Source organism: Poecilia latipinna, unplaced genomic scaffold (genome assembly GCF_001443285.1).
Source record: "Poecilia latipinna isolate Pla-1442-1.1 unplaced genomic scaffold, P_latipinna-1.0 Scaffold271, whole genome shotgun sequence".
NCBI lineage: Eukaryota > Metazoa > Chordata > Actinopteri > Cyprinodontiformes > Poeciliidae > Poecilia > Poecilia latipinna.
Window position 1 is genome coordinate 61,495 of NW_015112887.1, and position 12,158 is coordinate 73,652.

A 12,158-nucleotide genomic window follows, 5' to 3' on the forward strand; every position below is an offset into this window, starting at 1 on the left:
AATAAAAAAATTTTTTTTAAATATTTTTAATTTTTTTTTTTTTTTTTTTTTTTTTTTTTACAAAAAACAGATCTAAAAATTGTGGCATGCATTGGTGTTTAGTCCCTTCCACTCTGATACCCCTAAGTAGAGACCAGTGCATCAAGCTCCTTTCAAAGGCTACCTTATTAGTAAGTGCAGTCACCATGTGTATAATTCTTTTAGTTTAAATAAAGCTGTTCTGTGAATGCCTGAGAGCAGACAGGTCAGGGATAAGGTTTTACAGCAGGGTTAGGTTATGTGCAAACCTTTAAACATCTTACAAAGCAACATTTAATCTATTATCTAAAAATGGAAAGAATATGGCCAGAATAAAAAAAAACTTAAAAAAAAAAACTACCAAGACATGGAGGTCCACCTTAACCTTCAAAAAAGTTGAAACTGAAACTGGGTTTTTACTTTTTTTTTTTTTTTTTTAAACTGTTTTTCTTTTAGAGTAAAAGCAGTGACTTGTTGCACCTTTATCTGCCCTGGATTCTTGGGATGTTTCATATGTAAATGGGCTACTTAAATGTCTTTGTATAATTAACTCTTCTTACTATGCTTTACTGAGGTTGATTACAATTTGTAAGCCTTTGACCCATCATTGTGAATAACAAAGGGTGGGACTGCCTGTCCTGGCCACCCCAAAGCTCAGCCATGAGCCACTGATACTCCTTTCTCTTTTGGACAATTCCTGGTCTTCTATCTACTTGTAGTTATGATTTGATAGGTTATTGCTTTGGGTTTGAAATGTCTGCACTAAAATTGGTAAAATGCTCCTATGTATTCAATTTCTTTTACAAAAGTCACACTTTGAATTAAAAATACCATTATTTGAAGTCATTCCCAATTCATGTACTTGCTTGTACTTATTCGTTACCATTTCTTGTTTATATCACCATCGTTACTGCCATTTTGGTTTTAATTGCAAAGCTTTGCCAATTGGAATTTTATGTTCTGCTAACAACTTTTGCCATGTCTCCATAAAAATGCTTTTAATCTTTGTGTAGTTATGTGATTGAATAAAAAGTAAAGTAAAAAGAAATTTAAAAAGTAGGATAAAAGAAACAACAGAATGTCAATATATTTATTTTTTATCTCTCTGCATATTTAATAAGTGAAAAATGATCAAACTGTGACAAACTTTAACTGATCAAGTTGAATGATAATAAGCTTTTACCTGTCACAGCTCTGTCCTCCAGTGCGTTTCTCTGACGCTTGCTCCTGCAGACAACAGAGCAGAGAAATAAAACACCTGGGAGATGACAATGCAGAAACCAGTCTCCATTCCTGATTTAATACGAACAGTAAAGTTAGTTCAGTACTGTTATGTTTAAAACTCTTTGGAAAGCACAATTAGCAAGGAACAATAATTATAGAACACTACTATGTGTCACGTGGCCATACCTCCATGTAAATCTCTGATGACCCTTGACCTGCCACTCCCGTGACGGTGGCTGGGATTTTCTGCTGGGAAGCAGGACCAGTGGCGGGCCTGGAGGACGCCTTCTGTGAGTCAGAAGACTGCAGCACAGGAATTTGGCCCTGTCCCAGACTCTGAGGCTGGCTCTGTGGGGGCATCTGGCAGGACTTTGTGCTGTCCAGCTGGCTAGCCACAGTGGCTGCGCCCAGATCCGCCTCATTCTGCACAGGTGAGGAGAAGACTGCAGGCTGCATGAGCTGAGTTTGCTGAACCTGCTGTGTACTGGGGCCGTCCTGCTTCTGCTGCGGAACCTGTGAATTTCATTTAAAAATGATTTTGCTGTTATACTTTTTCTTGATTATTAATAATATTTTGCATAACCTGATCTAATGGGAAAATTAAAACTATTTTATTCTGTAGAATCAGTCTCAGGATTTCTGCAGGTTTAACCAAATCAAATGTAAGACCACTATGAATTAAATGTAAAGCCTGTATCAGAAATTTGCAGCAGAAAATTGCATATTTTGTGATGTTCTTTACAGTCTTACTGCTGTAGTGCCAAGCTTTTTTGAACAGAATGCACCTAGCTCTGTATCGGTAGGTAAGAGAAGTGAGAATGGCAAAGATGAATTCACTTAACCAGGACAAACACAAAACTAGCTAACTAATCAGTAAATTTTAGCAGCTAGTTACCAATAGCTGCAACCACCTCAAGTCACAGAACACAATGAAGATGACAGGAAAGTCCGGAAATAAAACCAATTAAAAACTACCTAGAAAATACAAGATTAAATAGCTCTACTTATAGTACAAATGATATTTTAAAAATGAATTCAATACATTTTTGGCCTTACTTTTAGGTACACAAATGTAAGACTTTTTAAGGATGCACACACACCCTGATTCTAAAAATAAAAGCTACATGAGCACAATAGAAAAAAATAACCTTAAGCACACAATAACTTAAAGTTAGTGCACACCCTTTCAGTAAAAACACAATAATTTGCTTCACTGCACTCGTCACAATTACCTGTATGAGAGGCTGAGGGCTGCCATTTGCAGGGAGGTGTGTGTTTGTGTGCATGGGGTGGCTAGTTAGTGTTGATATAAACGAAGCCTGCATCTGAGAAGCCTCAGATCTAGCAGCTGCAGGTTGGTGTTGCAGTGAGGTAGGTTGCACCATACCCAGCACAGATGAGGGGGAGGGTACAGTAAGAGACACTGGGGTGGGAGAAATTAATGTGTTTTCAATGTGCAGAGGGGACAGGGGAGAGACGGAGGGGGTTACAGGGACGGTATATCCAGGAGAAAGAAAGATGTGAGTAAGGGAAGAGGAAGATGAAGGATGAGGAGAAGTGCAGGGGGGAAGGTAGGCGGATTCAGAGTCAGTCACAGCTGTCACCACCTGGACTGTGGGGTATTGTGAAGGAAACTAAAGGAAACAGGAAGAAAGAAGACAATAACAGGATCTAAAAAGTTCAAATGAAGAGGAGTGAATAAGGGTAATTTTAACTATTGCTACTGCTGTTCAACCATAAATTAAACCAGCAAAACTGCATAGACATTAAAATAAATATATAAAATAAAGTATCCAGACAGCATGGGATTACCAGTGATGTTTGTGATGATGGGAGCGAGGTTGAAATCTGCAGAGGCTGGAGGTGTTGGTGGACAGCAGTCTGGGGAACCGATTCCTGATGAGCTGGTGTCTGACTTGATCCAATGGAAGCTGATTGGCTGAGACTCTGTCCATGGCTTTTTTCATCTTGTCCAGACTTTGAAATGCTCTGACCAGCTGAAGCATTCTAACGAACAGTAACACACAAAGATCAGAGAAGCCTTAGGGAAGGCGTGAATACACTTTAGCAATAACCCAATGTGACCCCACGGTATTGGGGCTCTGATCAATTCTTCAGCATGCCCACACAGAATTTAGATCAACATCAGAAATTGCTGATGTCAAGACCTTTTATGTTTATGGCTTGAAAAACTGCAGATAAACTGTGATTTTTTTTTTCTATTTACAATGTAATAGAAGGAGCAGGAAACCCCACACAAAAGCAGTTGAAACACAAGTCATTACATTTTATGAGGTTGAAAGCAAAAAAAAAAAAAAAAAAAAAAAAACTAAGCTTGTTGATGTAGAGCAACTTGTTAGTGTTCACCAACAAACAATAAATTTAGAACAGTGCCTTAAAATGTTGCCAGACTAATAATCACCAGATGGAAATCATTTCAGAAGCAGGAGCAAGACGTGAGTTTATTGTAAATTTACATGTTGAGTTTTTTTTTTAGTTTGAGAAGACGCATCGTTAGAGCATTATAGCAGCTTTGCTAAACAGATTTAACCTCTTATTGGAGCAGCATTCATACTGATCTGCAGAACATCTTGTTTATTGCCGTCAGAAAAATTGGATGAGAGATGCCACATCAATAAGAATACACCTGATGAGTGAGTTAAGTGCCACACAATAGGTAAATACCTTTTCTTCATAGATTTGGATTTTAAAAAAAGTTAAAAAGATTTACTTTAATTCCTTTTGTTAATATCTGAAATGGGTAACACTTTATTTGAAGGGGGGTGAATAAGACTGACATGACACTGTCATAAACACCTGTCATGAACATGAATAAGCCTTCATGAATATTTATGACTGTTGTCATAAAGCGTCATTCGGTAAATTGACACTTTTAATACAAAGTTGACATATTCAAAATGTCTTTGTTATGACAACTTGACATTAAACAAAAAATCATTACTGGAATAAATTTGTTATAAAAGTATTACTGATTGCACTTTAAAAATCAGGTAACTTTATGTTATTAAAGGTAAAGTTTAAACAGTAATGATTTCTTGGTTAATGTCAAGTTGTCATAACAAAGACATTTTGGATAATGTCAACTTTGTATTAAAAGTGTCATAATTTACCGAATGACGCTTTATGACAACAGTCGTAAATATTCATGAAGACTTATTCATGTTCATGACAGGTGTTATGTCATGTTTATGAAAGTGTCATGGCAGTCTTATTCAACCCCCTTCAAATAAAGTGTTACCCTGAAATGTATCAAATATTTTCAGCTAAAGTTAAAAGGGAGTGTCACCATGAAAATGTATTAATTTAAACAAACTGGCCACTCACTTCCTGGTGGATGTGTGTGCTGTGGTTCTGCTGGGTGGAAACTGGAAAGGTCTGAGATGATGCTGCTTGATTAACTCCTTCCCCAGTGACGCACGGTGCTAGCTGGTACTGGTTCTGTGCTGTCAGGGCCTGCTGGATGGTAGAATGAGCGTAGCCGTGAGAGGATGCATCGGGCACAGCTGACGCAAAGAAACTTCGACTGCCAGCTGGAATCTGTCGAACTGGGGTTCCTTTGGGATGCGGCTCATTCCGACTCTGTTCTGGAACTGCATTTTGCAAAAGAACTGGAGCGTCCAACTGGTGAGTAGGAGACTGGAGTCGTTGAGAAGAAAGCGTGGGTGGCTGAGCCGCTGGATGGCTGATGGTATGCACAGATTCTTGGCTGTGATTATAAACTTGTCCAGCGTTTAGTGTGTGTTGTATGTTTGACTGGGTGTTTTGTTGAGCAGAAATTATCTGACTGTAAAGAGCTGGTGTGGAAACCATCTGGCCAGGCTGCTGATTGGCTGAGGCCTGCTGAGGTGTGCTAGAGGAGTGTGCGGATTGGCCATGGGTCGTCGCTGCCATTGCTGAGGAAACTGTGCCAAGAGGGCAGCTTTGCGTTGGCTGGTGTGCTGCAAAGATGGCTGCTGCAGTCTGATGATGGACTGCAGGGTAGCTTGATGCAGTCTGTTGCTGAGTTGAGGCAACAAGGTTCTGAGAAACCTGATGGGCTTGGAGGGTAAAAGTTGGAGAGCCCGATGCTGCTGGCTGATGTTGGTGTCCGGCAGTTTGATAGCTCTGTGCAAAATGTTGTGGCACAGCCGACGCTGCATTAGTAACTGCAACTGATGTTTGCTGCTGGATATTTAATGAGCCTAGGCTGGTTGGGATGGGTGTAGTGCTGCAGGGGTGGGCAGCATACAGGGCAGCAGGGTAGCTGTGTCCCGGTTGAACTGGCTGCTGTGGAGCGGGCATGGCTGCGCTGGACGAGGGTAAGCCCTGGACAGACGGCTGGTGTTGGTTACCTGCAGAACTGGCCTAAAGACAAAAACATAATTCCAACTTAAAGCTTAATCAGAGGTTGTTTCCTACAGAAGTGCAGTGCCTTGCAAAAATATTCATGCTCATTGAACTTCTTCATGTTTTGTCACGTTACAAAAGTAAACTTCAAAGATTTTTTTTTTTTTGCAGTTTTACATGACAGATGAAGTCAAAGGAGTACAAAACTGAAGAAAAAAGAAAACGAAATAATTTCTCTTTTTTTTCTAAATAAAAACTTGAAAAACATGCCTTGCATTTGCATTCACCCTGCTTTATCCTCGAGTTGACTGAAAGATAGACTGCCCTAAACAGTTCAGTCCTGGAAGAAAACCTGCTGGAGGCTATAAAAGACTTGAAACCTGGCCAGAGGTTCACTTTCCAACAGGATGATGTTAAATACACAAAATTGATTGGTTTGAAATGCATTTATATGTTTTGGAGTGGAAAAGTAAAAGTCCAGACCTAAATTCAATTAAGAATTAGTGGCACAAGTTGAAAGCTTCTGTCGATGGATACTCTCCATTCAATGTGACTGAGGTCGAGTGATCTAACAAAGCTGGCAAAATATTCTAGAAGACTTCCAGCACCAATTACAGTAAGAGGAGGTTCCACAAAGAACCAACTTAGGGGAGTTGAATACAAATGCACAGCAAAAACATTTCTGATTTTTATTTGATGCAAAATGCTTTATATTCCATTTCACAATAATCCACAATGTTTTGTTGGACTATCAAATGAAACATGTCAGTAACGTGATAAAATGTTTCAAATATTCAATGAGTTTAAAAAAGTTTGCAAGAAACTGCAAGTTTGAGGGAAAAGAAGACAAAAGTAAGTTAATTCATAAACTTTTTATAATAAAAAGCAAGAGCAGACAAATGTGAGGTAAAATGAGGGCACAAAGGAAAAATGGGATAAATTGAGAGGATGGAATTTAGATAACCATCCCTTCTCCCCAAGGTAAAACCCAGCTATCCATGGCAGGCTAAGGATAGACAGATGCTGTATTACCTTAGCAAAGTAGAAAGGAAAATGTTAAAATCTAGGGCGTTTGCAAAGGGGCTTTGTAAAGGTTAATCAGAAGGGTAGTGTGTTAGAGGTTACATCATTCTCCTCTGACAGAAGCAAGCTTATGATTGCAGCTAAAGGTCTATGAAGGCAGCAAGCCTAAGAGTAGAAAAGGAGACCGGTCCACCTTCATGCAGAGCGAAAAATTTAGTTCGTACAGGCTGGGAGAAATCTGCAAAGCAGGAGTTGGCTCTATTACAGGGAAACTGATTCACTTGTCTGCTGCTGTAACCTACCACTTCCAAAGCACTGGTAGCTTGTTGCTCTCTGGAAAAATATTTCTCCTTCCAGTGCTGGAGAGATTCCTGCTCTTCAAATAAGCCGTCGGTCTGCGGAGGACTAGTTGGGACACATTCTCCATCACTGAGAGACGGCCTCCCGGCTGTTGAGGAGTGCAGTGGGAAAGTTTGGGACGGCGTGACGGCAGAAGGAACTGATTTACGGCTGATTATATTAAACAGGGACTGCTGCAGCATGGAAAAATTTGAATAGTCGCTTGATCCTTTTGTCTGTCCGTAGCCAGAGGAAGGTAGTTTTCCAGATAAAGGATGGTGGCGAATGTCAGATAGACAGTGATGTGTTGGTGAGACGACAGTAAACGGACGGTGATTCCCATTTTGGGAATTTAATCGAAGCAGAGAAAGGCAGGCTTGGCACTCTGAGCTTCTATGCAGCGCAGAGAGATGGTTTTCATTAGACGCTAGACTAAGAAGACTACTGAGGTCTGAGTGTCGGCGTGGACTCTGCACTGGGAGAGCCAAAGTCTCGCTGGTTGTTGGTGATGGCGATCTGACACCGGTGTCACTAAGGCGTCGGAACTCGGTAGGTGAAGAGAGAGGGGAGAGATGAAACATCGGCAGAGTGGTTGGGGAGGTAAGCCTGCCCTCAGCTTCAGAGACAGGCTGAGGATGGGATTCCCTGGGGCTGGTTTCCACCAGGTTCTCCCTTACAATGGGGATGGGACTGACTGATCTCTGGGCCTGAATGAAAGCGTGGAGCTGAGCAATTTGGCTTGCCCTTTGAATGTCAATAACAGGGGCACTTCCCCTTCGTTCTGCACTTCCCATTCGAGCCCTGAGCTGCGGGCTCAGTGGTGCCTGCCAAACTTCACTGATTTCAGAGGAATGAGGTCGGTCTGTCAGAAAATGGCTGCAGCTCTGGCACTGATAAAGAACAACCCAAAAGCAAAACGTGTTACTCAAAAATCAACAGAACAAAACCAGAAAAAAAGTGTATGAAGATGCATACGTAAGATTATGAAGGGTAATGTTTGCAGTGTGCATTTCAATAAATAAAATGAAAGTTCCTTTATTTCAACATGTCAATTAAACGAGTGAAACTCAGATTCATTCAAATACAGTGACAAGTGATTTTTTTTCCCTGTTAATTTGGATCATTATGGCTCCCAGCTAAAAAAAAAAACAACACAAAATTGATTTGAATAACTTACATTTTGTAGATCGATTTTATGCTGCATAAGACCAATGAAGCACATGTAATGAAGAATATTAAGACTATGCTTTGATTCTTTCAGGCATGTTAAAGAAATCCTTGAATATCAGGGATGCTTAAACTCTTGCTCTCACATCCCACACAAGAAACATGTTCTTGAAATCCATTGGTGTGTGTAATGAATCCATGAAACATATGGATTTCCCTTTTTCAATTGACTGAAATAAAAATAATAATGTGATAATAATCTAATTTAGTGAGATTCATCTTTATTGAGCAAATGTCAGAGTGAAAATATAGGATCAGTGTTCATATACGTGGATATGTGAGCAGGGATTGCTCTGAAAGTTGACATGTGCTTCAATAAGTCTGAACGTATACGTTTCAATAGGGGGAGGTGATACAAACCTGCTGTGTTGCCATAGTAATAGGCTCCAGAAGGGACTGGTAGAGGACACTCTGCTGGCTGCTGTGAGAGTCTGAGTACACAGTAGAGCCCATGCCACTGTCAAGTGTGCCGTCTGCTGCTGAGACACACAAAAATGCACTTCTATGAAAAAAGACACAAAAAAAAAAAGTGAAAGATTTATGTGTTGTTTCTGGGCAGAGAGAGTGAAAACTCCTACATGTCACTGAAGTGGTGCTGGTTGGAAGGTTGTGCAGCCTGCTGTGCTGATCTGCGTCTGTGTCTTCAGGTTCAACCACAAGAGGCTGTACAACATGTGGCACTGGACCCGAGACGCCCTCCGATGATGTCACATTAAACCTCTGGCCTCTGTCACCCTGATCCACCGGAGCTACTATAGCCGCCGTCCTCCCTCTTCTCCATTTTATCAGCGCCACACGGTCTCTGATCGACTTTCCCACAGTTTTTGCGTCGCTCTCATGGAAGAAGCCCGTCTCCACCTGACGAAAAAAAAGGGGGAAAGAATGATTTTCAAGATATTTTTAGCGCTGAGCACGTGAGATGGGACAGGGTGCATTAAAAATGGGAGAGTGGGAGGCAGACGGAAAGAACAAGCAAAGGAAGAAAAGGAAGAAACAGAAGAGCTATTTAAAGGGGTCAGAGCTGCGGGAAATGATTCCCTTTGTTAGTGTCTGGCTCATTGCTCACATCAGAGCTGGCAGAATTTTTACATCTACAAATATAGATGAAGCTGCGTCAGGATGACGTTAGGAGCAAATTTACAGTTAAAAATATCAGGAGGGTCTTTATTGTGGATTTTAAAAAAGCACATCATTTATATTAAATTACTATGCAGCATAAAATACTTGGGATCGCTCAGAAAATTTTTAACAATCAGCCTACTATGCACATACAGTGTGCAAAACTGTAAATTGAGTTATAAACGTCAGCTGTTTGACTATTGCAGTGGCATTCATTGTGCTGCTGCTTCCTGTGTCACGTGACCTGCTTCACACCATGCTCAGATTATGGACACAACTAATCATTAGTTTAGTTGTCAACTAATCAATTTTCCCACATTTTCCAACAAATATTTCAATCCACTTTTGATTTTTACTGGCACAGCTTCTGTTTTAGTATCAGCACACATGTTTTACGACACCCATTCCAGCCTGCAGAGGTGTGCAGGTCTCCACACGATCATTCATTCTCATAGTAAATTAAATAAATAACCTGTTGAGCAAGTAATTGGAATGTTTATATACGATCAGATCAGAGTCAACACAAAACTGTAAATATTAAAGAAAAGGCAAACTTGAACTAATTTATTTTTCAGTGATTATAGTTTGACAATATGTGATTTTATTACTTTTCTTATGTGGGCATTATCAAAAAACTGTTTTAAGCATTATGAAGTTTGGTGAACATTAATTCAGTCTACGCATTACCAGGCTTAGTCATTTTGAAGCTGAAGAAGACAGTCCATTCAAGCAGCCCTTTATTAACGGGCTAAATCAGATGCACTGTCATGTGATCTCTGGGTACCAAACAGAACTGAAAAGATACATCCTTAGCAACCATCATTCATTATGGCTTGCTTAAAATTATATAAAACATAACAGTTCAAACATTGACAAATGGTTGTGTACGCAAAGCACAAACTTGCTAAAGCTTAAGGGAAAAGCACATCCAGCCACCAACCACTATTCCTTGACGTGTTGCCCAGCCATCTTTCTATATCATTTATTTATTTTACACGTTTTATACGTTACCAATTCTAAAAGTTTGTTCCCAAATTGCTGCATTCCTAGCTCAAATATTCCTAGACAGTTCTTGACATAAGTTTCAAGTCACACTGCCAACAAAAAAGCTGTATGTTTTTTTTAATAAAATGTTTTCTGCACAAGACTAACCTACCACCCCAACAAACTGCTTCCTCAGCCCTAAAGCATGATAAGAAATGACTGAAAACGGTAGGCCAGAACTAAACTTTAATAAAGAACTGGGCTTGAAATCTGAATCTACAACTGCCTAATGCATTAGATCAGTGACAATAGGTCCTAAACACGGGTGCAGATGAACCACTGTACATGTCTGCTATTGTTTTAGCATGTCAAAGGCGACAAACCAACATCAGAAATAAATAGGGTGGGGAGCAGACAAGAAAGGAAGAGATACAAATATAGGTTGGTCATTGTTTTTTTTGTTTTTTTTTTGTAATGAAAAAAATTCCAAAGGCTCAAAATGACAATGTTTCAGTCTCTATATGCAGTTTTATCAAAGGCAAAAATACCACAGCCATCTTAAAAAACATTTCTGTGGTTTAAGCAAATGTTAGATGAGAGATTATGGAGACTTGAGGAAGTTGTGGTGGCTCCCACATGGAGAAAAAAAACACTTTTTAATCTTTCATCCACTGGGAGCATAAACTGATGAAACACTAAAAATAGATAAATACATAAAATGCAATAAACATGTTCCTAGAACAGCAATGCAACTTATCTCCACTGCAGGGCTTAAAGTAAAAAAAAAAATCCTGAGCCTGAAACTTATAGTGGTGATAGAAATTAACTATACTGTTGCTATTGCCACAGTTTAATAAAAAGTGTCTTTGAATAGTGCAAACAATTGCTTCTAACAATACAATTAACAAGCTAAACACTCAAACTTAAATAAGACTTCAGTACATTTCAACTCAAAACAAAATGTAAAATGTCTGTGCCCTAAAGGTTAGCCTTACAGGCAAAAATCCCTCAACATTAAATAAGAGTCCTTTCAGTCAATGTTTTTGCAAGTAATTTAGAACATGCAACATTACCAACTAAATCAGTGTTTCTCAACCTTTTTCGGGCCAGCGCCCCCCATCCCATATCCAGGTCCCTCACCGCCCCCAACAAAGAATTTGTAGGCTACTTTGCACTGACTATTATTTTATTATTAATATTACTATCACTGTTGTAGATGTTTTGATTTTTATGCTTGTTTCTGTATTCATCATCAAAAATTATTTCCCAGAGAACAAAAAAGTCATGGGAATAGAAATTATTTTCACAGGCGTCTATGAAAAATGCAATGAACATTCAAGTTAAAATCTGTAGGCCTGACAGCAGCCAGAGTGGGAAAATATTCTTATTCTTTGCCATTTTCTAGTTGTTAAATATTCCACAAAATGAGCAGATAAAAGATGTTCAACATGCCAGTTTAAACTTTGATCTATTTGCAAACCGACTGAGCTCTGCAGCATTAAAACATGGATAGAACTGTAACTACATTAATCATAGATCTTCTTCTCTTCAGTGTTTGTCGGTTTCTGGTGGTGCAGCTCTGTGCTGCCTTCAGGACATCAAAGTATCATCCATAAAATTTCACCCACATGGCATTTATTGTTCAAACCAGAGCTTTCAGTGAAAAAACAAAGTTCCAGGTCCTTTAATGCCATACAAATATGAGACAGAAACATGGATTATATCTTTATTTAGCCCTGTCTATTGATTTATAGATTAATAGTTTTACTGGACAGAAATTACAAAGAACAAATCTGGTTCTTAATCAAATCCTAATGAGTCAAATTGAAAGTGTCATGGAGTTATCAGCCTCATGACATTAACATTGACATGAAATA

The 12,158-nt window shown here is 39.4% G+C and overlaps 1 protein-coding gene across 8 annotated transcripts in view; it reads right to left on the reverse strand.

Moving 5' to 3' along the window:
* Window positions 1–12,158, reverse strand: part of LOC106948073 (serine/threonine-protein kinase WNK2) — a 76,129-nt gene that overhangs the window by 22,424 nt on the left and 41,547 nt on the right. For 5 of the 8 annotated variants that reach the window (XM_015033526.1, XM_015033529.1, XM_015033528.1 and 2 more), the window contains exons 8-15: window positions 8,757–9,036; window positions 8,539–8,657; window positions 6,915–7,841; window positions 4,588–5,607; window positions 3,055–3,249; window positions 2,475–2,876; window positions 1,429–1,755; window positions 1,202–1,245 (exon numbers count right to left, since the gene is read on the reverse strand). In XM_015033526.1, the coding sequence (XP_014889012.1) occupies window positions 1,202–1,245; window positions 1,429–1,755; window positions 2,475–2,876; window positions 3,055–3,249; window positions 4,588–5,607; window positions 6,915–7,841; window positions 8,539–8,657; window positions 8,757–9,036 (3,314 nt within the window). The remainder of the gene's footprint in view (window positions 1–1,201; window positions 1,246–1,428; window positions 1,756–2,474; window positions 2,877–3,054; window positions 3,250–4,587; window positions 5,608–6,914; window positions 7,842–8,538; window positions 8,658–8,756; window positions 9,037–12,158) is intronic. The other 3 variants (XM_015033527.1, XM_015033531.1, XM_015033532.1) reach the window with 3 other exon arrangements.